The following is a 27325-nucleotide window of genomic DNA, read 5'->3' as shown; positions in this document are numbered from 1 at the left end:
GGAAGCTTCAACTTTATGTTAGTCTCATCAGGGACACTGAGGAAATTGCACTACTCCAATTTTAGTAGGGCTGAAATTTTTGGAACAATTCTTTAAGTTCTGCTTTCAATTTGCAGGGTGTACTGAAACAAGTGATGAAGATGAAGAAAACGATCTGGTTTATCCTCTGTTGAACATAGACTTGTATCAGCTTTATTCTGATATGGCAAGTGTGAGAAATGGAGTCAACTAGGCTTTGCATGAGGCAGCAGAAACTACTGCTCAAAGCCAGGCCATGTTACTGGGGATACCTTTGCAATATTGCATGCAAATGTTAATTCTGTGATGTTTGGAAAATACTGACATAACTTTTAAGCACTGTGAAATCACTTTCTTTGAATTCCAAGGTGACTGGTTTCGATTAAGCTGTTAATTACAATTCTCTGCTGCTTTTTCTGAATACCAGGAGACAAATACAAATGTGAAAGTTTAAAAGAAATTGTCAAACTGTCACACTAGAAAACTGTGTAGTTTGGCATCTTCAGAATCACCTGTCTGCCACATATATATCCCATAATAAACATAGCAATTTTAAAGTTACATCACAGGACATGTTTGAGTACTCATAATTGCTTACAGAACTCAAAAACATATAAGCTAATAATAAAATATTTAGATTATTTTGTCATAAAAATTCCAAAACCAAACCTGGTTGTGAGTAATTGTATTTTTGATTAAACAGTGCCATATGGGTCTGCACATATGCATCATTATGCAGTTAACTGTGATGCAACATGGGGTGCAGTCTATTAATCCAATAAGATTACAGTCAATTTAATACTGACACTGAAATGTTGAGATTCATTATTTTGGTTTGTTGTATTTTGAGGTGAGTCTGGAAAATGATGGCCTAGGACCAACTTTAGAAGAAATAAAAAAGACACAGAGGCGTTGCTTGACAGACTGGAGTTTGGAAGAGCATTTTCAACCACATGTTCTTCGTCAGGTATCTTTGAACTGACAATCTCATCTATTCAGTCCTCCCTCAGAACACTATATAAAGTAGAAGTAGTGGAGTTCAGGGTATTTTTCCGCTCAATAATTGATTCAGTTTTATCTTTCATTTTTACCAAACATTATTGTGCTTTAGGTACTTTTCAGTTCTTCATGCGAAATTTAGTTTGTAAAAGGTTTTTATTTCCTGGTTTAGCCAAACTGGAGGTGTCCTATTTGGCAGCAAGTCTCTTAGATGAAAGAGTGGTGGAGACAAAACCACCTTGCCCCAAGGGATCGTCCTCTGTAGCAGCTTTGGGACTCAGTGCAGTGGTTGTGAAAATATACTTTGCAAATGCATTTGCAGTGTATGTTTTATGGGCAAATAGAAAATTTGGTTGTTACAGTACTTCACCCTTTAAGGGCTAAAAGCATCATTGTAGTAATCTTGCAAACTAAACACTAAAAACTTACCTTGCAGAAAGATAGAATGACAAATCTGAAAGATATGTTCAAGTGTAGTTGGCTTGAATTGAGAGGCATCCTCTTGGGAGGAGTGGATTTTTAGTTCCTGTGTTGCCTTGAGCTTCATAGGTTGTAATTTTTAATTGATCCTGGCACATGCTATACATGGGTGAAGGAAGTGCTGCCTGGACTTTTGCAGCACCACTTTAGTGTGATAATTTTGAAGTCTGGTCATGCATTTCAATGCATGGGGAATCCCTTCATATGCAATAGAAATAGCTAATACTACTTCAACTACCAATAATTAGTGAGTCTAGTAAAAAGATACTGAAGGAGAATTTAAAAATAGCATTTTATTGCAGCGGCAAATAACCTTTTGAAAGAAAATCATGGCAGTCAGGTGAAGTTCCAGATGACTGAATAAAGAGAAACATTTTGCACATCTTTAAAAAGGGTAGAAAGGAGCTCCCTGGAATCTACCAACTTAATCAGCCTCACCTCTGTGCCTGGAAAGGTCATAGAACAGATCCTTCTAGAACCTTCAGCTGCATAGTTATGAAGAATAATAATTTATAAGAAGGCTTTTTTCTACCTATGACTACAAAATAAGTTTCAACCTTCAGGCAATATAAATATTGAAAATGATGGAGCAGTACAGAGTAGGGTGGAATAATGTAGATCACAGCCAATCTCAGAGATGTGCAGGTCATGGTAAAGCAAATTGAATACCAAGGGAACTCAACTGAGATTAAAAAAAAGTAAATTAGGTATTTTTTTGGTCTGGTATATGGTAATTCTGGTTTTATTTGCTATTTATTTCTTTTATTATTTAAACTTGTTTAAGTATTTGTTTAATATTTTAATTTATATGGGTTTTGTGAAGCTGAACTTTTTCCTTCATGGTCAGTCAGAAGGTGCAGCATAGTTGGTATCTATTCTTAACATGAATAGCAATGCAGTTTCAGTTTCCACCTACCTGAACAATTCAGGTTGCTGGAATCCAAATACTTTGGTTACATCTCGTAGGAGAATGTTCTGGAGCACCTCTTGCTCAAAGCTGTGCTGTGTAGGCTCTGCACATGTGCTACCATCTGCAGGAAGGATGTACCTTTATTTCTTTCCTTTTCAGGTCCTTCATACAGCATCCCAAGAATACAGATGTATTGATTCCTTTTATCATACCCAAGATAACTCTTTACTAATGATTTTTCACAATCCTATGAATCAACATCGTCTGAGCCAAGAGACTTGGAATATTGCTCTGCACTCTAATGTGGGATTCAGGTAATGGATTTTATCTTCCCTGTCTCATTCGCAGTCATTTTTAATTAAAGCCTCCATGGATGTGCTTAGGGCAAAGCTTTGAAATTAAGATGTGAAATTAAATGTGACACATTTATGAGAAAGTCATGCAGGCCAAAAACAGTGCTGTATCAAAAGAATTCTGTTGAACTTTTCCAAGTGAGAACAATGCAGAGTGTAGCTCCTTATCATCAAGTATAAAAATGTAAATAGTGTACATATACATACAAAATCATATTAGAAATGCCACAGCAAGAAAATTGTAGGACATTTCAGGTGAAGAATGCTAAAAAAATAATTCTGTCTAAGTATATAATTACCAGGTTTTTCTACTATATATACATAAATTGAGTGATTTAGTGGGAAATTTTTTTGAGAAATGTTCAAATCCCTTTGTTACTATTAGATTTTTTTCCCACAGAATAACACATTCTTCTTAATTCCTTATCAATACCTGCTCACCAGCTGGAGGTGTGCAAGTAGTTGATAAACTCTTTTGTTAATGAACCTATTTATTTTGGAATATATTTTTACACTGAAAGCAGTGATATAAATGATGATGTAGATACAACTACTATTTCAAATAATTGACTGAAAATAGAATAACTGTCCATGTACTGATATGTAACAATATTAAAATTCCATTGAGAGACAGCTGAGGTATTTTTAGCTATGTCACTCTTGTGCTCTATGGATTAATTAGATTTATCAAATAAAATGTCAAACAAATTATCCATATAAAAATACCTCCCCCCCATTTGTCTGCAGGTATCCTTTTCTGAATGTAGTGCCTCATTTATCATATTATGGGAACTTTTCTAATAAACTTTGGTTGACACCTGTATATATTTGAACAGGTTTGAATACTAAATAGGGAAAATGTGACTTCCTGAAGCTGTATTTTGTATTGTATTTTGTATCTTTGCTCTCAGTCAAGGAACTCTTTGTAGGTCCATCTCAGCTTTCCAGGCATTTGGACTTAAATTATTTGCCATGAAAACAGTCTGTTGTGATTAGCAGTGAATAGGACCAGAGCAAGAAGATATTTACCAGCAGAAATTCAAAGTTCCTTGGAGAAAATGCTGGCTGTTTTGTGTTTTGTTGGGTAGATCCACTAAATGTCTGCTCAGTGGTTTTGCATTTATATAGCAATGAAAATCTTCCCCAAAAGAGAAGTGAAAGATGCTGGGCCTTGCATTCAGACAGACCCAAGCATAGGGTCAGTGGTCTCAAGGGCTGTCACACAGCTCTGTTGGCACCCAGAGCTCTTTCCTCTGCCAGCAGTTCTTACCCTTCTTTGTGACACTGGACTTTAGATGCCTAATTCAAGTTTCCTAAACATAAACAGTTGGTGCCACTTCAGCTACCTGGTGTATTTGGGTTTTCTGGGCAGAATTGAACATGAGACCCCTAGGAGACCCATACATGCACTTTTGGAACAAACACCAGGGAGCAGCTCACACAGCCCAGAACATCTGATGTGTCACCTGGTGTTTGCATACGCTGAGAGACACCTCATCCCGGCAATATTGGTGCTGTAGAAGCAGAGGGACGTACCAGATTTCCTCAGGAAGCATTTGTCCCTGAAACAACCACTGTTCATCTCTGGGGTTGTAAAACCACAGACTGACTGGTCACCTTGAAAGGGCATTCATTGAAATCGATCAAGACCAACTGGGAGATGGGAAAAGCTCTTGATAGCTGCAAAAGAAAAGCTGCTGATTTTGCATCCAAAGGAGAAATTATGCATTTTATCTGACTATAAATCAGCTGAGGATGAAATAGATGTGTGCTTCTACTTCTTACTCTTCCACATCCCCTGGAAACAAGGCTTAGACATTAAAGCATGCCTGCTTTGTCCAGTGACATTTCACCAGGTTCTATTTCAAAGCAGCAAGCAGTTCTGTAAGAAAGTGTAATGAATGCTGACAAGATGGCTTGGCTTTGCTCTTGTTTCCTATACATATTCAACATCACTGCTATATATGCGACTTAGAATTTTTGAAGAGCTATAGGTTCTCTTTTTGGTTCTGTTATGTGTCATTGATACCTGCCTATACTCTGCAAAATAGTCAGCACATTTTCAGACTTTATTCAGCCCTTATTGATAAAGATCATTCCGGATCTTCAGACAAAGTATCATAAATACTTGCTAGCGTATGTTTCCAAGCAACATAACAGTTCTGTGGAAGACACTCATTAAATGCCTGGAGTGCTTCAAGCTATTGCCTGCAGTTAGCTTCCAGATCCTGCTGAGTCGCCAGAAACAGGCTCTTATTAATTAAGAGTAGTATTACTTGTTTTTACCTTTGTATGAAATAACTGAGTCCTGATGAGTTTAATAGCAATTTATTGATTTTTATAGTGATTAAAATCACTATCATTCTCATTTTTGGTATAGCTTTAAGAATCACACATTCATCACAGAAGAGTTACAAATGCAAAATAGATGCAGAGCTTGGCAATTTCTCTGATGAGTTCTTTATCTGTGTTCACTTGTTGCTTCTTTATTGTGACACCTTATAGACTACAGACCATCTTTGTAGACTTGTTTCATAGTTGCTGTCTGGAATATAAATCTGTTATCTGATAATCAGTTGGTTACAGAATCACAGAATAATTTCATTTTGATTACAGTGGGTCCTGTTACAGCAAATTCTCATGCAAAAGGAAATTAAATTTCTGACATTGCAGCAGCTTTTTCTCCTGGAGATCCCAGTTATCTTCCTTTGTTTTTATGGATATTAGGTCCTGTAGTTCATATAGAACATCCAAAAATTCAGAAATTATACTGTTTAAAGGGTAGCAGCAGGAATCTGCATGTGAAATCTAATGGATGACACTGAGTAAAGGAAACCGAAGGCAAGGACACATGATAAGTGTGTATATAAAACATTTAATTCTGGTTAGAATAAGTGGCCACTCTATCAGGAAGCCACATTAATTCAGGCATTATCAAAACCATTATTTTCCCTAAAGTTAATCTTAATGACATTTGTTTATAGTTTCATAGTAAACACATTACACAAGTTACTGGAAAAGAATAATCCTTTCTGAGAAATGCTTCTGAGTCAGACATTGGCAGTAGTGACATCAGAATACATATTAATAGAATGTGTATTTTAGACTTTGAATGACTGTTTCATTGGCCAAAAATATTTTCCACACAAATAGTCTCTTTTTTATTTATAACCTATATTCATCTTCAAGTTATTTCAGTACTGGCAACTCTATGTTCCAGACTAGATCTGCCTTTTGCTTTCAACACCGTAGGTTTTTATAGCTTGTGCACTTTTCGTCAGATACAAACAGAATAACCTTCTCCCTGCTGAGCAGATATATGATCAACAGTTTCTCCATGCAAGTTTCCCAAAGCAGACTCCACCTACATTGCAGAAGGTGGGAGAGTCTTGTATATCTTGAAGCTGTACCTGAACTGTGCATTCCTGCCTTTGTACATGACCTACAGGTTAATTCTCTTGGACATACTGCTGCAATAAGAACTGATTGCATTGTCTACATGTTCATACTCAAAAGCCTCTACTCCACTTAGAGTTTTTGAATACAATTGAATCATCCTGAACTTGTAAATACAAAATTATCATGAAGATATTATATATACTCAGCAACTGAATCCAATGCATGCTTCAAATGCTCCTCTCAATTTTGCACACATGAAGAATTTTACTTTCACGAATTGAAATACAACTCCAAATGAGGGCTTGAGTGGCAGTTGCATATAAGACTCCCAGGCTTCCTCCTTTCTTGAAAGCAATTGTTTAGAGTGAGCTACTTTAGCAGTCATTTCAGACACCTTTGGAAGATGAGACAATGCAACTGCAGATACCAGCAGCAAACTCTGGATCAGTTTGTCTTTCAGTTCTCAGTTTAACTTAATTACTACCTGTGAGTATTCTTAATTCATGGCAGGTTATGTTACACTGATTCTCTCATCTGGATTTGGATGACAATTTCCAAATATCTTTCTTGTCACACCAATAAATAAGAGGTTGCATTATATACAATAACACTTCAGTTTCTGAATGAACAAGTAAAGCATGTTCTAAAAATCAGCATCAAAAACAACTAAGAAAATAAGTTATTCAGTGGCAAAAGAGTGGGGATGACAATGAGTCTGAGCCTTTTGGAACTGAATGTCTTGAGGTTTTCTGATTTCCTGGATTTTTCTTTAGCAGGTGTTCTTTGGCAGACAAGTTTCTTATATTTCTTTGCAGAAAGGATAAGCAAAATTCCAAGTGTAACATGTACTAAGCAAATACCAGCTAAGTAAAAGTACCAGTTCCTGTAAAAACTGAGAGAAATCCTTTCAAATACAAGTCTTGTCTCAAAGATTGTAGAATAATACTTGTATAAGAAACTGAGAAGCCAAGTGATCTTGTTTGACCTGAAATCATATTAGTGAATACCATATTATATTATATAAAGGGATATTCTGCTTTTCAGGAGCTATCTTGAGGTGGTGGCCAACTCTGTTGAAGATTGGGTGAAAGAGGAAGAAGCTAAATACCAAAAAGAGAAGATAGGTAAGCAAATAGAGTCTTTTAAATTGGAAAAAGCCATGGCAGAAGGGCCTCTAGGACTGTTTGCCAGCACTGTCAAAAAAACTGGCTTTACTAAGAAGGCCAGAAATGGATATCTTTTTATTGTATCCTAGTAAATTAATTTTTCACTCTAAGTGCTGAGACACAGATATGTTCAGAGCAGAATTGCATATGTTTTTTCATAGGATTACACTGTTTTGACATCTATATAGGCATAAATATGTTTTGGAATTAATTAAATGTATATATTTAAGTATTCTGTATCTTTATCTGTTCTGAAAACTGACAGCTTTACATTTTCAATAGCTGTGCTTATCTAATAAGATTAAGGATTGCATGTAAATATGTATCTGTTCAGATGACTGAACATATGACGAGGTAAGCAGTAGTTAAAGCTGGTAACACGATTCAGGAAAATTCCTTTTTAAAGGGCAGGATAAAAGCTGGAAGCCATAAGCTGTGGGCTAGAAGCTAAAACTGGAAACTTGAATTGACAAGACTGCAGAGCAAACTTGAATTATAAGCGACATTTTGGGTTGCGAAAATAGCAAGCAGTTCATACAGTAACTGTTGATAGAATCTGAAAACCTCTATTGACAAAAAAGAACTTGTGTCAAAATTGTCTACTTGTGTATTTAAATGGTAATAACAATGATTTGTTTATGTTTAACCTTTGCTTTCTTCCCTTTCTTGAGAATGCACTTTGAAACCTCCCAGGACTAGCAGTTAGCATTTACAAAAATAGAAACATTACTTCTCAACTCAGTTAACATCTATGATTATAATTTGAAACTAAAAGTACAGTTATGACTACTAAATCATAATTTGTACATATCTAGCTGTCACAGGAGCTAGACTGAATCTTGCCCATGTGATGCTTTGTGACAGTTATGATTCATAGACTACTTGCTGAAAGGATATAATCACCTCTAGCTGGAACATGCAGATGGGGAACGGTGTCCTTAGGTGTTTTCAATTTCACTGACACTGCAGTTTCTACTTTATCATACAAAGTAATTTAATAGAAGTTTCTGGTAGTGTTAATTTAATATAGTTTAAATTATCTTTTCTAGAAGGTAAATAAGGGTTATCCAAGCATAGTATAAAACTACACTTATAGAAGGTACTCTTTTCATAAGTCATAGATGCTATAAAGCTGTAATAGCAACTGAGGCATATGGTGAGTGTTTCTTTAGTGAAGGTTTGAAGATTCAGATAGCATTTATTCGGGGTGTTTTGTCCTGAAAGGTTGCAATGTGTACGACTCTGGTATTGAGCTTGTTCTGGCTCAGTTAAAAACAAACACTGCCAGAGCAAAGCCTTCAATAGCAAGAAGCAGAGAGACAGTCTTTGCACATTATTGATATATTATTTAGTGTATTTGGTCCCCAGTTATGAGAATCAAGTTTCTTCTATTCTTAACAGATTTTCAATTTTATTTCTAAGTATATTTAAGGTTTATTTATTGTACAGTTGTGCTTTCCCTATTTTTAAATATACATTTTTATTTGCACATCTTTTTTTTCACCATTTAAAAAAATTATTCTATTTTCCTGTATTTATAACCTCACTTATTCTCCCTTTCACTTTTCAAAGGCAGCACAACTCAACCTGAGAATGTAACAAAGTCTCAATCCAAGAATGAAGAAAGTCTCATTATCAGAGAAAATTCTCTAAAGGTGAGGCAAAAATATTTATGTTTCCGAAATGGACTAGATTGTAGTGCTTTCTTAGGAAGGTAAGGCTTTGTTGTTTACATAGGCTTGACTGAGTCCTCTTAGTTTTTCTGCTCTGTTATTTTTTGTATATGTTATTTTCTTTAATTTATTCCTTAATGATTGTGAGTTGTGTAATGTTATTTTCTTAAGAGACAACTATTTGGAGTTAGACTAGGCATTCCAAAGCAATTTATAGTTGCAATACTATAGTGAAGTATAGGAAGTGATTTTAAAGGTATGAAAAGATAAGATCTAGATTCATGGAAGTACTTGTGTACCCAACTATATTTTTACTGTCTACAGCTCTTTGAAATTAGGGAATGTAATATGGTACCTCAGAGTTCCCTTATGTCAGAGAATCCCATTTTATAGATTTAGTCCATGACCATTCACTACAGATTAATTCACTAGTCCGGTTTACACAGTAAATTTCTAACTGAGGTAGGGATTAAGCACACAGTTGTTTTGGTGTTAGCAATGGTACTATCCATTAATCTGCACAAATCTACTATTGTTGATATTGTATTCTCCTGCTTTTTTTTTTTTTTTTGACTCCTCACAGACATATTATGTCTCATCTTCCTCGCAGTGTGTTATGCTGTGCAGTTCAAGTCCTAATGTGGAATGTAGATAGGAAATTAGGTTAGCTGTCACAGCTCAATTTAGGCTAATGCCTGACTTGTAGTTCTCAATGCTTGCCATTTCTTCCCCAAAAATGCTTCTCCTTTAATATGTTTAGATTATAAAGTGCTACAAAACCCTAAATACTCCAGAAAATCTCAAATGTCTTCCTGATGCAAGCTGCTAATTTTGGCATTGACACTTCATTCCTCTTTTTGTAAAAAAATAAAATAATTTTATCTCACAGTTGCATTTGGAGAATAAGTTAATACCAATGAAGCATTGTGGTTTGATGCTAAACATTGTGGAAAAGTATTCAACAAAATCATTCTCCTGTGACTGATTTTGTAAGATATGAATAATCACCTGATTCATCTCCTTTGGTCAACAATGGCTGCTGTTATAGATTGAATGAATCACTAATTTTGTCCAAAATTTGGTGCATAATATTGTGAGACTTTTGCCACATTTGGAAATGTGGCTTAGCTTAGAACTTTGATTCTTTTGGTTTTGTTTGCTTCTACTCTTTTCAGTATGCACATATGAAATATCTTGTGGTACAAAGATAAAAACAGTCTGTTTAATTCCTGATGTTGAATGTAGGCTTGGAAGATTGAGCAGGACCGATTACGAGAGGAAGAAAAAAAAGAAAAGGAAGAAAAACAAGAAGAGGAAGAAAGATTGCTAAGTAAAAAGAAAGGATGGGATACAAAAGATAAAGGAAGTAAAGAATCAAACAAAAGACCTTCTGAAGAGAAGTATCAAAATGAGTCAGCAAAAGCCACTGAACTTCAGGAGGATCATAGCATTCCAGAACCATGTTCTGAGAAAGTTTATAAGGTAAGGAGTTGTATTATTATACCACATTAGAAATGTGCTAACTATATAGAGAGTCGAGATTACAGCAGAGCTATTAACTATTGTGAAATTTGAGTTCAGGGCAAATTAAGCCTAACTGGGTCTTGTTACCTCTGTTGTTTCAGCAGCAGATCCATTTCTAAAAGTTTTAAAAAGCAGTTCTTGATGTTCAAGATTTTCTTACACCAGATTTTTTTTTTAGTGAACACAAACATAAGTTGATCATGTTGAGATTTTTGTGGGAGAGGATAGGAAAGAGGAACTTAAGAACTTGTCTTATCTTCCACAACAAGGAACTACTAGACCTAGTTGAAATTTGACTGTCCATACTGGAAATCACTGTTTCTTACATTTCCTCTTTCAAAATTCATGTTCTTGAAGTGCCCTAATCTAAAATATGTATTTTTCCCGTATTTCAGAAAGTAATTCCATTGGCATGTGTGCAACAGGAAATGCAGAGCTCAGATCACTCCTGGAGATCACATGAAATCTAAACTGTAATTGTGCTTCATGTCCCTGGCAATCCCAGGAACTCATGTCTAAACAGTTCAATGGACACAGCAGGTCCCCTTTTTCTGCCTGTTGCACTAACAGAGGGAGCTCTTCACTAGTTTTGTTCAAACAGTTTTTCAGCAGTTTGCACCACCTTATATTTGTAGAGTCTGTCTTGCATCCAAAACTTGCACACATCTATATAATTCAGTCTATATTTGCTTAAGTACAGACTTCAAACCCAGAAATAGATGGCATTTCAGTCTGAACTGATTTGAATAGTCACATAATTTTTACCATCTTGTGACATTCTGGAAGGCATAGCAATCTAACTAGATTTACAGTATCTGAATTCCAAAACGTAGAGAGTAGAAAATTGAATCTTTGCCTCCTTTATGTGATCCCATGGCATTGTACTTTGTCTCTTTGGACTTGATCAGAACTTTTCTTTCTCTCACACTGTATGTTGACCCACTGGTCTACTTGCTACTCTTCAGTTTTCATGATAGTTTTCACATGTAATAAGTTACAAAATTTAAAAACTGGGCAATTATTTGGATATGATTATAGCATGCTAGATATTTGCTCAAGGTTTTTTTATATTAGTTAAATAGCTAAGCATAAGATGTTGGGCAGTGCAGTGTGATCCTGATGATCTGTCCTTCATTTACCTCTATCATGTGTACTGCCTTTCTCATTTACAAATAATTTAAAACGTGTTTTTTCCAGTTCCATGGCTACAATACAGGGGAGAATATCATTCAAGTATCAGGAACCAATCAATATCTTTTCCCATCCGATGGAGGACAGATTCAAGTAGAGACTATACAGTTTGTAAAAAGTAATTATTTGGTTTTTATGTTTTTCTTTGACTCAAGTGCTGACTGATAGAATAATTTCGTAATCCATAAGTGCTTTTTCTTGTCTCAGCAGTAAAAATTCAGTTAAAGAAATTAATTATTGGGTTCTACCACACTAATATTTACAGTTACCTGTAATATGTTAACAGTTGATAGATAAATGAAGTGCCAGAAAACTAGAAATGCAGAAAAATCAGTTCATATTTATTTGCTCAATGGCAACTGATGCATGATATTTCCAGAATATTCAAATTATTTTTCCAGTTAAATGCAATATAGATATGCAACAGATTCTTCTGCAGACTCTCAGATTTAATTATCAGGAAGTTTTTAAATATTTAGTCTAAACTCAGATAACCTTTATTTTGTCACCTTGGTTTTTCTACTACATTATTCAGTCCAATTATGAGTATTTTTCTTTTTTTGAGTGCTTTAAACTAGCAGATGCACTGTTTATTTGCATCCAAATAAGTTTGGAAGCCTGCTGGAAGCACTAACATTATTCCATTGCTTTACAGAAACTTTGATAAAGGTGAAAGTTATGAAAGACAAGCACAATTTCTTCATTCATATCACAGACCCAAATGAAAACTTCAAAGAAGTTGAAGAGCAAGAAATTAATGAAGATCAGCAAATCAGATCAGGTTAGTGGATTGATGTCACTGATATAAAGAATTAATAGTTTGATGTAGATAATAATTGGATGCAAAACTTACCAACTAACAGAAAACATATTATTACTAATGGCAGAAAGTAAGAAAAGTCAGTGTTTCATAAAATAAAGTAAAAATCCAGTTGGCTCACTTAAGCACTGTATAGAGAGTTCTTAGGAAGATGTAGAAGCACAGTGCTGGTCAACACATGCAAACCAGTCTCTTTTCCAAAGCAAGAAAATCACCATTCCTTAAGAAAATAGTTTTCTTCTTTAGTGGAGGACTCACTCAGATCTTCAAGTGGCCTGAGAAAGTCTAAGATGAAAATTGAATCCTGCCCATTGTGACCAAAGTAAATATCTGTCCTTGAAAGGGAAGATTTCCCCTTTTGATGTGGACCTCCTTTTGTGGGTCAGATGACCATAGCATTATTGCCTCCTCAAGACCTTTGCTTTGAAAACAGCTCTTTCTGCAATCCTGCAATTTCTATGTTTGGTTGACATATTGTTAATACTTAGAAAGCATTGAATCCAAATCCTTTCTGAGCCCAGGTGAGAGTATTTCCAAGAAAGATTCTAGTTTGTAATAATTTGTGTATATGTTTGCCAAAAGCATTATGGAATTCCTGTCGCCAAACTGAAGAGTATTGGGAGAGGATAACTTATACATATTTGCTCTCTTCATTATCAGTGTTTGAAAACATCCTGCTCTTGCTTCTCCCCTTGTCTTACCAGCAATGTAATTGTAGGTTGTCTTAATACAGAATTTACATCCCTTCTATGGACAAGATTTTTTTGTCTGGATTTCTGACAGCTGACCTGGGGCCTGCTGTATAATTCTGGTGTGTGCCAGACAGTACTGGCATCACCAGTGTGTGAGTATCTGAGACAAGTTGTATTCACTGGACACAAGTGTGAGGCTTTCATCCCATATAAACAGGAGCACATTATAGAAAGGCAGTATGGAAGAAAGAATTAATCCACTCTGATAGTTGTCAGTGTCTGGATAGTACAGTGGTAAATGTGTAAAGGAGTTGAAATTCCAAAACATCATCCTACAGGTGGTATTCAGCAGTAAGCATTGCAATGACAGACAAGAAATAGGAGCAGACAAGGTCTCAGGATATGTCCCATGTTGATGAGTTGAGGAGATAAATTGGCCTGCCTTAACCTGCTTTTGTAGTCTTCTCTGCTACTCCTCACCATTTTAAGAAGCTGCTCCCCATATGGGAAATCCCAAGTTTTTCTCTTTAAGTCAGCAGCAGCTAAAGTAGAGGCAAGGTAGGACCTAGTGTCTGGGAGGGGCGTCTTGCCTAGTTCATGTGGTTTTCACCATGACATACTCATCACATGACACCTTGATCTGCCCCTCCATGTGAATTTGATTCCTGATCCACTTTTACAAATCCCAGACATGTCTTTGGATTTAATTTCTCAACTTTTTTGTCCTTTCTTTTACTTTCTCCTCCAAGTATAAACATAGAATCATAGACTATCCTGAGATGGAAGGATCCCTCAGGGATAATTGAAGCTCAGCTCCTGTCCCTGTGACAACATGTGAGGGACAGTGATTTTTATTAATGCATAGGCCACATGCAATAGCAATAGGCAGTTTAGCATTCTTGCCAGCCAAGAAACAAGGATCCATAACTCCAGAACTGGGTTATTTTGCTGCTTAAATTCCATATGATCTTACACTAGTTGTTTGTATTAAGCCTGTTTTTACACACCTAACTTATTAGAATGCTATTTCTGGATAAAAACCACAGGTGTATTGCACAAAACTGACTATTATATCGTACCCTAAGAATGGAATGTTGGTTTTCCTTGCTCTATTTAGTCTATTTAGGTTAGTCATCCTCACTGAGGTTCCACTTCTCACACCAGCCATTGGTTTACAGGTCAGGTGGTTGTGGTATGTGTTGCTGTCTTAATTTTTTTTTTTTTTTTTTTTTTTTTTTTTTTTTTTAAGGAGAATTGAAAAATGAAAAGGAAGCTGTGAGCAAGTTTGGATCTTTTTCCTCCACCTTGGAAAATGGAATCCAGCTGTCTCTGAGCTATTATGGACCTACAGGGGAGGAATCAGGTAAAGTAAGCAAATAGAAGAGGATATTTGAGAACCGTAGGGGGAATTTATTTCCCTTTTTATTTTTTTTCCCTTCATACACTCCTTAACCCAATAATTTGTTGCGTGCAATTCTGCCTTTCTCAGCAGCTGTTACTACATGGTAGAAAATTTTCAGCAAGGCTCAAAATGAGATTACATTGTCAAGAATATTCTGTGATTCAACTTTCAAAATGGAGGGAGGTCTCCAAGCTTTTCTGCTTACTGTGAAAACAGAGCAGTGCAAGTATTGTTATTAAGTAGCCCAGCAAAATCAGCCAATTAATTTGAGCCAAAGAAAATGTGATTTGCTGAGGAGTCTTCTTGGTTTTCCAAGAAATAATATTTTTGTAAACTTATATAGGCGATTATGGAACTTTCATTTTACTTTAGGAGTTGGACTTAAGGTTACAGTTGTGCAGACATAATGAGGGATTTCTCTCAGCCTTTCAATAAACACATTCACCAACTGGAAGCAATTGCTTCAGAAAACCACAGTGAAAACAGTGTCTGCTTTTACCAAGAGCTTTTTGTTTCCATTACATTTGAAAGGCCACTGAAACCATCTTATGGATAAAAGTTAAACCCTTCTCTGATTGAAAATAATTCCAGCATTTTTCAGCTCTTAAAATATGAAAACATTTAATTGAATGCATCTTTGTGTGGACTGTGGTAAACCATTCAACTCTACACTCAGTTTTAATTGTTCAAATATATTTTACAAATAAATTACTAAAAAATAGACTGTTTAGACTTGGGTCAAGAGAGCATTCAAAACAGTAGCCCACAAAAACTTGGATTATGACATAAAAGAAAGACATGTCTGATTAAATACCTACATTTCAGCTGTGATGTTTAGTTTTTTCTCATTCACCATAATCATCCTATTCTGCATTAGAATAATCCTTGCCATGTTGAGCTTTATAGTGTTGCTAATTGGTATTCTTTGATTGCTTGCAGTTTTTCTGTGATCTTTTGCTTATGCCAAATTCCCATGGGTCTTTGTGTTGTAAGGGCTCAGAATAATTCTGACCAGAAATACACTCTTAGGTAATTCTCATATGCCATCCATCCCTAATGCAGAATCATATACCATGAAATCTGCAATTTCTCTCCACTGATCAGTTTCATTGTGTGCAAATTACCCTTTTTCCCTGCAGTACTGAAATAGTTTTCTGGAAACTCTCTAATTCACATTTTTCTTACTGTTTTTCATACTTTATCTAGTTTATCTTCCTTTTAGGGAAGCTAAGGTGACAAAAGGCCTCAAGTTGTTTTTCCGCTTTATGCAACTTTTTTTCTTTTAGGGGGCAGATGTTAATATTTCTTCAAGTTTTGAATTTTTCTTTATTTTCTCCAGCATTATCAAAGGTTAATTTCTGATCACCTTGCATTTATACTAGAAATAATCAACTTGTCTCTTTATGAATCTGAGACTGCTTGAGCACCTGCAGGGCTTTTGATTCTGGATACTATAGAACATCTGCACTTGGTCTTTATATTTTGACAAAATAATAACAGTACAATTCCAAGTCCTAGACATGTGAATGTGTCTTTCTGGAATTTTACATCTCTATCAAGATTTCTAAACGTACTTTGTCTCAGTCTTGACAATCCACTATTTTTCACTGTTACCCTCAGAAACCAAGTTCTTATTTTTGGCATAGGTGAAATTTCTATGTAAATAAAGTGTCAGTTTGTTGAAATAATTACAGAAAATGTAAGTTTTTGTTTCTTTTATTTTCAAGAAATTGTTTTGAAAGGCAACATGACTACTTCCTGTTGACATGCCTAGCAGGCTGTCCTAATGCTTGGCTTGAAGAATTGCAAGAGTCTCATCAAGCCTAGATCATTAGAATCTTTCTGAAGAATTATAACAAAATAGACATATGTATTACAAAATTTGTAGAGTTAGTCTGTGCTGGATCAGTCCATGATAAAGCACAACACAGTGATATTTTACTAGATACTAAATTCAGAATGTCTCTGCTTTTTAAGTATTCTGGAAGTAAAGAAGAATTTTTAAATTGTAATTTATTTTTGAGGTAACAACCAAGTGACAACTTGTGGGAAGCAATAGTTTAAATATGTCTTTTAAGCTAATAAATTGTCAGTCTGTGGAAAGATTTTCTAAATACTCTTATATATTTAGTTCCTCTATTTGAAATAACAAACTGCCCCACTGAGGTTATTATTTATAAGGTAAAATTCAGTGTATAAAATCTTTTTATAAAATAAAATGTGGCCATCTACATTTATTAAGCTTAAATACATTGAAAATCTTGCTTTTTCCCTTCCTTAGATGAAGAAACAGATCTTGTCTTAGCAAGAATTCTGAACATCCCTTCTGTTCATCTTCCGACGGTAATTCCAGAAACAGTTTCTTCTGTTACACCAGCTCCAGGAAAAAAAGATAAGTCTGACAGAGGAAAACCAGGAAAAGCTTCTGCCAAAGGAAATCATGGCAAATTAGCCCCTTCATCACCTGATGATCTGGTACAGAAAGAAGAACAAAAGGTGAGAGAAGAGACAATATCCAATCCAAAGAAACAAAATAAAAATTCAAAGCCATGAACTTCTGTAGAAAGAACATATATTCTTCTCAGAGGGCTTTGAGCTGTGCCTTTACAAATTCCTAACAATTTGTGGTGCCCTTAAGGATATGTTTTACTCTTTCAGTTGTTCTCAGATGTACATATTGGCAGCTGTTAATGAACTTGGTCTTTATGACTCCGTGATGTAAAGCAGCGAGTCTGCCGTGGCCTGCATTCTTTTGTCAATTTTGGCTTTATGGTTCCAGCTGTTACATTGCAGGTGATCAAGGGGCTGGAGCACCTTCTCTGCAAAGACAAACTGAAACAATTGGGGTTGTTCAGCCTGGAGAAGAGAACACTCCAGGAAGACTTTAGAGAACGCCTTCCAGTACCTAAGTGAGGCTACAAGAGAGCTGGAGGGTGACTTTCTACCAGAGCTTCTAGTGACAGGAAAGGGAAAATGGCTTTAAACTGAAAGATTAAGATTAAATATTAGAGAGAAATTCTTTACTGTGAAGGTGATTGAGGCACTTGAACAGATGCCCAGAGAAGCTGTAGATGCCCCATCCTTGGAAGTGTTCAAGGCCAGGTTGGATGGGGCTTTGAGCACCCTGGTCTAGTGGAAACTGTACCCTGTCCATGGAAGGGGGTTGGATCTCAACAATCTTTAAAGTCCCTTCCAACCTGAACCATTCTATAATTATTAATATCTCAGTTACAAGAACTGCTAAATTTTTAGTTTAATCAAGTAGATTTTTTTGGGGGGTTCCCAAAACCCATATTCAAAAGTCTAACCTACCAGAAAATTAGTGAAGACAGTTTTGCAGTATCTTGCTCTGTAATTTGGTCTTTCCAGCTGATAACAAGCCAGGGACCAGCAATTTGAGGAAGTTACTTTAGCCTTTAACTGAAGTACTTCTATCACAGTACAGTCTTCAGAAAGAATTAATGAATCTTTGGAAAGCAGATTCTGAATTTCTGTTGTGAAGTAGGTTTTAGTACGTCGTGGTTGAAGTAACACTGTGGCTGTTGTTGCAAAACAGATTCTGTGCCTATCCACAAAAAGGGCCCCTTGCCTAATTTCATCATGGAAAGTGGTGTAGGGAGTTGCCAAACAGCACTCAACATAACATTCAGCAATTGTATGGCACAAACAAACCCTATAGAAAAATAACCCTGTAATTAAAAATTCTGTCAGGATGACTTTTAAAACCAAAAGGCTTTTAACTACTTGGTTTGGATTACTTTGGATAGAGCATATCCATATTAGTGCATCCAGCACCTGTCTGTGTGAGTCTGCAAATATTTTGGGGGACAGGATTAGAATCAAAATCAGACTTGACAAATTCACAAGAACATGGTCTGTAAAATAGGATGCAATTCAGTAAGAATAAGAGATAGGTTCTACAATTACTTATAAATAATCAATATATATCTACGGAATGGATAACAACTGTGTCAGTGGCAGTTCTATAGAGAAAGGTCTGAGAGTTGTCATGGCTCACAAGCTAGCCATAAGTCAACAATGCCATCTTCCTGTGAGAAGGGCAAAGACCACTGAGATGTGAATACAGAGGAGTATAACCTGCTAAATATATGAAGTTATTTTTCTTTTATGGTTGGTAGAGTCTCAGTTGGAGTATTGTGTCCAGTTATAGACACTGCACTGCAAGAAAAATATGGGCCACACTGAAAGTTTTAAGGAAAGCATGAAGATTACAGGTCTAGAAGACTTAACCAGTGGGAAAGATTTAAAAGAATTGGTTTGGGTTTGTTTAATCTGGAGTTGAGAGACAGAATAGACTTCTACAAAGACCTAAAAAAAACCCATCATCTATTATGTGAGCTTGTATCATTATCAGAGGTATTTAGAAGTAAACCAATTTTCTGCAGTAGTGATTCAGGTCAATTAATGGAAAAATGTCAGTGAGGCTAAGCAAGGTAAAGCTCTTGGAACAGTTTACCAGGCAACCTCTAGCCCTGGAAATTTTTAGAATATGCTACATTAGAATTTCTTGCTAACAGTATAGTTATACTTCATTATTGTTTTTACCATTAGACAGAGACAAGTAAATGACAGCTGAGAATTAGTTGTGCCCTATTCTGTGACTTCTACCTCATGATGCTGTGACTACAATCCTAGGGTATTGAGAATAGCCTTAATTACCAATAGTATTATGTAAATTAACTGTAAAATACACAGCATATTTTATGCAGAACAGGTGGCAAAATATCTGCCATTTCCCCCCTATATTTGTATTCCTAAAAAGCAAGAATATGGGATAATACCAGGACAAGTTATCTCTGTTACTTATGTCTGCAACCCAAAACTTTTTTAATCTTATGACTCCTGGTATAGTGTAGTCCATTGTTACATAGTTTTTTGAGGGGATGATTCTTCAAGCTGAATGAAAGAGGATAGCATATTCAAAGAAAATAACTAATGTTTCCACTTCTGAATCCATAAACTCTAAAAATGTTAAATATGAGTGGTAGACAGCACTTTAAAAAAAAGTCTTGTTAAAATAGAATCTATACAGACTAAATCTGTACTCTATTTTTTCTTTATTATCTTAAAATGTGAAATATAAATTAATTAATTTTTCATTCTGTAGATGGAAACGCAAGAACCAGTTTCCCAAACACAAGAGATGTCAAATGCTCCTGCTTTTCCAAGTTTGAATGCCTCCTGTCCCAATGGACTTGTATTAACTTTCCTTGGTGAAAGGTTTCAAGGTTAGTGTTTTGAGACACTGCAAAGTAATTATTTCTTCATTGATGGGTTTAGATGTAACTAATGTTTTTAATGTCAAGAATGCTAAGTCTGTCATAATGTTTATTTCATAGTATTTGCAACATGAATAGTATGGTTTTATTCAAACAAATATGAAATCTAGAATTACAAGTTGTTGAACATAAAAGATTGAGGGCAAGGAAGTAGCAACCCTAAAAAGCCCTTGGGAGTAATTTTGGATAATCATTTGACTATACACACAGATTGGAATAGTAAAGAAAAACAAGCAAATTCAATAAATAAATACATATATATTGAGGAATCTTGAGTGATAGCAGGAAGATGGTCACACTACCTGTGTCTTTCACAGCATATGTATTTAAGCCCCCAAGACAAAATGTTAACAATTTGAAAGATTAGGGGAAGAATGACAAGAATGATTAAAGCATCAGAAGATGTATCTTATAATGAGCTCATTTCACCAAAGAACTCAATTTAAGTACCAAAGAAAAGGTCAAAGGAATGACTGGTGCCAGCCTGGAAGTACAAGAAAATAAAATCTTGGTGATAGCTTGTAAACACAGTACACAAAGTTTTACAATTTTCAGGGGCTTTAAACTGAAAACCAGGACTTTATACTAGATTTAAGTTATACTCATTTGGTAAGAATGTTGCACTTATAAATTGTAAAAATTATTAACAAAACTAACCAAGGCTGTGATGGAGTCTCTGCTGCTGGTTGTTTTATAATCAGGGATTTTTGGTTGCTTTTCTAAAAGATGCAATCAGTTTCAAACAGGAATTATTTCACAGAAGTCCTTTGGTTTATGCCATCCAGTACATACAGAGAAAACACTCAGAATAAGCCTGCCTTTATCATTGGATTTCCTTTAGAAGACTGATAGGGTATATGGATACTTTAAAGCTTCCGTGCCTGACAAATATTCTGCAATAATTATTTTTTGCAGTGTTTTTGAAAATCACTATTAGGTTCATCTTTGCATGTTGTAAACTGTAGTAAATCTTGGGCTTTTTTAGTCATGCTGTTAGGCTTTGAAGCAGAGAAATGTGAATTTTGTTATCATCTAGTTAGTTCTAAAAACAGCCATGTACAGATGTCATTTAATACCTGTGTACAACAAATCTGTACAGCCTGTGTGCTTTGATAAATCTGGTATGAAGTAAAGAACATGCAGAGTGTTCTCAAACATAAATAGTTTGTCAAGAAGCATAAGTTGAAATGCTGAATAGTTGAGGTGAACAGAGCAATTACAGACACTTACATGGAGTCTCTCAAAAAAATAACCATAATTATACCCCTTAGCATACTCAAAACACTGCCAGCATTTAATCTAAGAAATTTACTTGTTCAAGCAGACCGAATATATTACTTGGGTCTCTATGCAAATTCAAACTTGGTGAAACTCATTTGGGTTTTTTTCACCTTTATGGGCAGTTAGGGAATTCCTCACACATTATGTCAGTCTTCCAAACGTTCGACATCCATAATAAATCCAATCTTCAAATTCCCCTTGTTTTAATTTGGAAAGACATCCACCTTCACAAGAGGATGCAGAGTTTCTGAGTAGGTGACTGTTTTGAACTTTGCTCTGAAGTCAGGGTCAGTCTTTTACTCTGTGGATTACAGATTCAGCCAAGGAGGGATAGTCTTAGCTAAAGCTGCACATCTTCTGTGGACACTATGATGCTGGGTGTGTAGCAATGTTTGAATGTGTACTACACAGTACTAAGTAATTCAAAATTTGCTTTCAGATTTGAAAGGTGAAGCCACTGCCACTGAAGCAAAGGAAGAGATGGTAGAGGAAAGTAAGGCCAAAGCAGATGAAGGAGAGAAGGAAGAGGTTATGCCAAGTGGAGAGAAGGAAGACGTTATGCAAAGTGGAGAGGAGGAACATCAGGTTACAGAAGGTGAAATAAAGCAGGAAGACACTAAAAGTGAACAGGCTAAGCGACCTACTCTGGAAATTCTGGTTAGACAGAGTTATCCCCAAAAGGTAAAGAACTGTCATCTTTATTCACCTCCAGCAAGGCAAACAGAACAAGAGGTGTCAAGAGTCATCACTAGTCAAGGAACTGTCATAAAGCACCTGATGGATGGATCTACCCAGGTATATTTGGTATAATTCATTGCAAGCAGTACAATTTAGTACAGTTTATTGTAATGGAAAGTCGTTACCCCAAAACTTGTTTTTGTCTACTGAGATCGAGAGATGTCCAGTTTGTAGATGAAGGAGTTAAGTAATGCTGAATTATGCAACCATGTCAAGACTAAAATACTCTTGGCTTTGTTCCGAGTCAGAACTTAGGGAGATTTAAGTATGAAAATTTCAGGCATGAGAAGGTTTTAGGCAACTTTGTAATTAGAAAATAGCTGAATATGGTTCAGAGAACTACATTCCTAAACTTAAGCTTCTGAAGTGTGGATTAGTTCAGCTTTGAGTGTTTTTGGCAATATGAAAGCTTTCATATCTTTTTTTTCAGTTTAAACACTCATATAGGATCCAGAAAAGATCTGAAGTGTTATTCAGTCCCACAGACACCTTTATGTATCCTAAATTTTCAGGAAAAATTCTGTATGTTACTAAGTACCTGCTTTGTTTACACGTATTTTTGTTGTGTAGAATTTTGATACAGTTTAGGTGATATAGGCTGTCTTTGCAAATACTATAATCAATCCACAAGCAACTTTTTTTTAAACACTAAAACTCTACATGTAGTTAGGAAACAGATGAAAAGAGGAGTCATCTAATTTGACTCAGAATCTGTTAAAATAATTCCTTATTTCCTGAATTTCTTTTTCCTGTAGTAGACGACAATGCCTAGTGTAAGTTCTTTATATTTATTCATCACACTACTTGTTAAAATATTTAGCCAGGATTCCTGAGAAATGTATCCATTTCAAAAATAGCTACTGTATGTCTATATATTTACAACATTCTGTTTCCTGATAGAAGGATGTAGATTTTATGTGCCTAAAATGATTTCACAATAGTCTTTGCTTAAACAGATTATGAGTGCATCCTTCTTTATATTAACTTCATGTCTATAAGTCATCAGAAATTTATTACATATGATAAGCATTCAAAACTGAAGAAATATTTAATTCCTTGCAGTAACAATTTCAAGAGTTGTTTCTATATGTTGTCCATTTCTTTTCTACATTGTACTGTATTTATCAATTAATTTAGGGATGGTTGGAGTAATTCTAGAGTTTATCTGACACACAGAAAACATGCATAACAAGAGATGAGTGTAATGGATCTCAGAAACCAGACATAATTTGATAAATAACCAAGACTTCTTTTTGTTGACTATCATAATGGCTAAAAAATTCACAGCAGTCCTAGACACATGGAATATCTCAGTACAGATCAATATGTCAACACAGATGATTTATCACTGACAGGACACATGGAAATGGCTCAAAGGAGCACTAAGGGAGGTTCAGGCTGGACATTGGGAAACATTTCTTTACCAGGAGAGTGGTCAGACACTAGAACAGGCTTGCTGGAAAGGTGGTTGATGCCCCAAGGTTGTCTGTTTAAGAGGCATTTGGTCAAAGCCATTGACAAGATGCTTTAACGTGGTCAGCCCTAAAGTGGTCAGGGAGTTGGACCAGGTGATCATTGTAGATCCCTCCCTAACTGAAATAGTCTGTTCTATTAATTCTCTTTAAGAAAGCTTCTTTATTCTTGTATTAATTCTTAGGGATTTTACTTTTTTCCTCTCCATCACCCACAGTATTCTAGTGACTATCACATTTGTGACACATTCTTTTAAGACTTAGTAATTGTGTTTGGATTTATTTTTTACCTCAAGTATGTCCTTGATTCTATAGATTCTGTTTGCTGATGGCACAGTGAGTAATAGCCCCGATTCTGGTCCTGTCCTACCACCGCCTACAATTCCAGATGAAATATGGAGGAAAACTCCCTTATCAGAATCAGACCGTTTATCTGAGACCAGCACTAAGAAAGGTAATATTTCTTGTGTTTTGGACAGATATAAAGTTAGTAGGGTTAATAATACTTAATAAAGAGCATATTTCTTTAGTGTGAAAAATCTGACTTTGTGAAAATGCAATTTTATCTGTACTCAGCTGCTGCATACTGCTATGTTACCTTCATTGCAAATAATTTCTCTCCTACTCCAAATTTATTTTTCTTCTAATGTGGTAGGACTCTAGTAAGTAAAACGTTGTGTAAGAACATCATTGTATCAGAGTGAACACTGAGTCTTTTAAAAGAAATCCTTGTAACTACAGTATTGTTAAATCCCTACTTTTGTCTTATAGTCTTTTTATTAAGAAGTGCTTCTCTCAAAGAGGATGCATTTTTCTTTCTCACTCTGTGTATTCCAAGGCACCTACTATTGGTCATTATCAATTAGTTGGTTGGACTTGTGCTTGGTGGTAATATAGCCATTCTTACTGTATTTTGTTTGACTAAGAAAGAACTAAATAATGTTTACTTCATACCTCAGAGTGTAATCTGAGACCACTGTCAGTATTACTTATTACACAGAATAGTTTTGGCCTGTCATATTAACATACAATTTATTGGAAATAGGTGAATAAAAATTGCTGCCAAAGAGAAAAGTGTCTCAAAAAGAGACTTTGAGCCAAGTCCAGTCCTTTTTCTTAGGATATTCCTTTAGGTACCTGAAAAGATGAGAACAACTCTGATAAACCGTTTTCTAATATGAATTCTCAGTATCTGTGATTAGTGTATGTCCTTTATTCCTTGTCCTTTATTTATGACAACTTTTTCACCTTCCTTACATTTCTTCTCCTCTGCTTATTCTTGACAAATTTATAGTGAAGAGTTTCATCCCCTTTTGGTGTTGGGGATGATTTTTTTGCTAGATATTTGTTCTGTTTCAGCCTGCTCTCTGGAATACACTCTTGTCTTTTGCATACACTTAGTCTATTTTTCCTGAATATGGGAGACAAGAGTTCTCTATAACTCTATAACCAATAAGATCTCTCCAATTGCCTTTCAGAATTAGATTTTCATCCTTTTCTTCTGATGCACCATAATACTGATAGCATTAGCATGCTACTTACTTTTTCTGTAAGGAAGCACATTAGATAAGGCTAGTTTAAGATCATGTCTTTGAGTAGTAGGAGTTTTAATTTTCTTCTAGCCTGTTAAATAGTTCATTTTGCAATTCTGTCAAAAGCAATGTTCACAAACTCTGAACTTTACTGGTTTTGTCTTTTGCCTTAAAGAATATCAAGTCTGATACAGAAATGTTTGTTTCTGCAGGAAAAGGCAGCGACAAGACATCCCTAAACTCACCGAAGTCTGAGGAGTCTGAAAAGGCCAGTTCTACACAATCTAAGGCAGGAACCTGGATAACAACAACTCCATTAGGCATTCGAGTGGGCACAGAGGGTGCCACAAGAATGGATATGAAGCCACTCTTAATGTATCAGGCCACAGACCCAGCTGATGGAACGGTATTAAATGCTTTGGTGTTACTGTAAGACTGTCTATAAGCTAAGAGACAGGGCTGCCATCACATAAATTGTAGGATTTATTCTTAAAAGCATCCTACTGGTTGTGTTGCCCTGTTAGAAATGCAGTAGATTTAGATTTTGAAGAAAATGTGATTCCTCTGTCTCTGAAGTAGACGACAATGTGGTAGTCAAGCTTCTTTAGAGCTTCAGTCCTGGTGCCTTATATTATTGTTGCTGCTGTCACAAGTATCACAGTGCCAATATAAATGAGCGGTCCTTCATTCTTTCAGATTATGACTGTACGAGAAGATGAAGTGGTAATTGTTGAGAAGCCAGGTGGTGACAGAGTAGTAGAACATGCTGATGGTACCAGGATCACAACATTTTATGAAAAATGTGAAGACCTTTCTGTGAAGACCTTTCCACACCTTAGAATGGAAACAGGTAACATCTAAAGGGGAGCACTTATTTTTCTTGTACTTGACATATCTTATAAAGCAGAAAGTTGTCAAAATATATACTAAAGGTGGCTTATACCAGTAGCCTAGAGAATAGATCCACTAGTGCAGTCTAGGCTTAGTTTGTTTGCTTCCTTTCAGCAGTATATTCAATGCAAAAATTATACTGTTGCAAGTAATTAAATGTCCTTCTTTCATATCTATATGGTCATCCTTCACCATGAAACCACAGTGCCAGAGTTTTAGTGTGTTCACTGTCCTCTCTCCACCTGCCCTAATAATAACAAGGAAGCTTCTTTGAGCTTTAACTGAAGAGGTATGTAGGGATCAAGGCATCTTTATATTCCCTAGTGAAGCCATGGACTCACCAACCTTGGAGATACTAAATATCTGAATATAGCTGTGGAAAATGTCCTGCCAAGAAAAGTGAAACTTATATTTGCCTGATATAAATGGGGATAAAGGTCATCTGTCATTCTTCTGGCTGGTGTTTTACTCTGTATAGCTGCTTCATTTGCAAGACAAGCCCTGTCCTCCTTAATTAAAATGAAGGGGACACATTTACTGTGTGGGTGTCTGGACTGTTCAAACACAGTGTAGGAAAAGACCATTACTGAGTTAGCAGATGTTCAGGAACATCTCCCTGTGAGATTTTAAAAGTCAAAATCCCTTGAACTGACCTATCTCTTCAATGAAAAGGCAATAACCAGATTAACATGCCTGTTTTCATTTGTTTTCCAAGATTTGTGTTGCTGAACAGGAATTTCTTCACATTTTAGAGCTTGTATTACAGGCACAAAGAATTTCAGTGATCCAACTTGTATATTACAAATATCCAGATCATTATGGTTAATACCATACTTGATACATTGGAGTGTACTTTCCTGGCCAGCTACAGATGATTACAGATATTTTTTATCATTGGGTTTTCCTATATTGAATTTGCAGTCCAGAACTTCAAAGGTTGTATATTGTTTACATAACATAAAAATATGTGATAAAGGATGCTATGATGTTTATGAAGGTCTTGCACTGAAGAGATAAAGACCAGCACTATGAGAGTGAAATTGAATCCTAGGACATTTCCATTATTCATGTGCTCCTGTCTCATTGTTCTGTATTAATTCTTAGATGAGCCCTCAGAAGCCATCACAAAGAAGCTTAAAGGTACACAAGTAGAGAATCCTGAGTTTGCTACTGTTATAACAAATTGTGAGGATGGTACCTGTTGTACTATCTTTGGAGATGGGACATCTATTCTAGCAAAACCACAGGGAACATATCAGGTGGGAATTATTTTTAGTTTGTCACAGTGACCTTTAATCTTTGTGTTCCAAGTCCCCTGCCATTAGCTGCTCTCACCTTCATTACCTACCTTCTCTATAGTCTTCACTAATCCTATTATTCTATCTCTTTCATACTCTGCCAATGTTTAGATACTTACTCACAAATCTACAGTATATTTAAATAACAGTCTTAAATTTCCTGAAGTTAAATATTACAGACACTCA

At 35.7% G+C, this 27325-nt stretch overlaps 1 protein-coding gene across 11 annotated transcripts in view; it reads left to right on the top strand.

Moving 5' to 3' along the window:
• SPAG17 (sperm associated antigen 17) overlaps positions 1-27325 on the top strand; it is an 86203-nt gene that overhangs the window by 42633 nt on the left and 16245 nt on the right. For all 11 annotated transcript variants that reach the window (XM_085572632.1, XM_085572604.1, XM_085572615.1 and 8 more), the window contains 16 exons: positions 117-205; positions 869-985; positions 2567-2721; positions 7204-7283; positions 8898-8980; positions 10244-10480; positions 11720-11831; positions 12369-12494; positions 14475-14588; positions 16909-17123; positions 19756-19876; positions 21648-22003; positions 23734-23872; positions 25163-25356; positions 25647-25800; positions 26946-27100. In XM_085572632.1, the coding sequence (XP_085428758.1) occupies positions 117-205; positions 869-985; positions 2567-2721; positions 7204-7283; positions 8898-8980; positions 10244-10480; positions 11720-11831; positions 12369-12494; positions 14475-14588; positions 16909-17123; positions 19756-19876; positions 21648-22003; positions 23734-23872; positions 25163-25356; positions 25647-25800; positions 26946-27100 (2447 nt within the window). The remainder of the gene's footprint in view (positions 1-116; positions 206-868; positions 986-2566; positions 2722-7203; positions 7284-8897; positions 8981-10243; positions 10481-11719; positions 11832-12368; positions 12495-14474; positions 14589-16908; positions 17124-19755; positions 19877-21647; positions 22004-23733; positions 23873-25162; positions 25357-25646; positions 25801-26945; positions 27101-27325) is intronic.

This window comes from Lonchura striata, chromosome 1 (genome assembly GCF_050655825.1).
Source record: "Lonchura striata isolate lonStrDom1 chromosome 1, ASM5065582v1, whole genome shotgun sequence".
NCBI classification, from domain to species: domain Eukaryota; kingdom Metazoa; phylum Chordata; class Aves; order Passeriformes; family Estrildidae; genus Lonchura; species Lonchura striata.
Note: the sequence above shows the minus strand (reverse complement) of the source record. Positions and strands in the feature narration are given on the sequence as shown.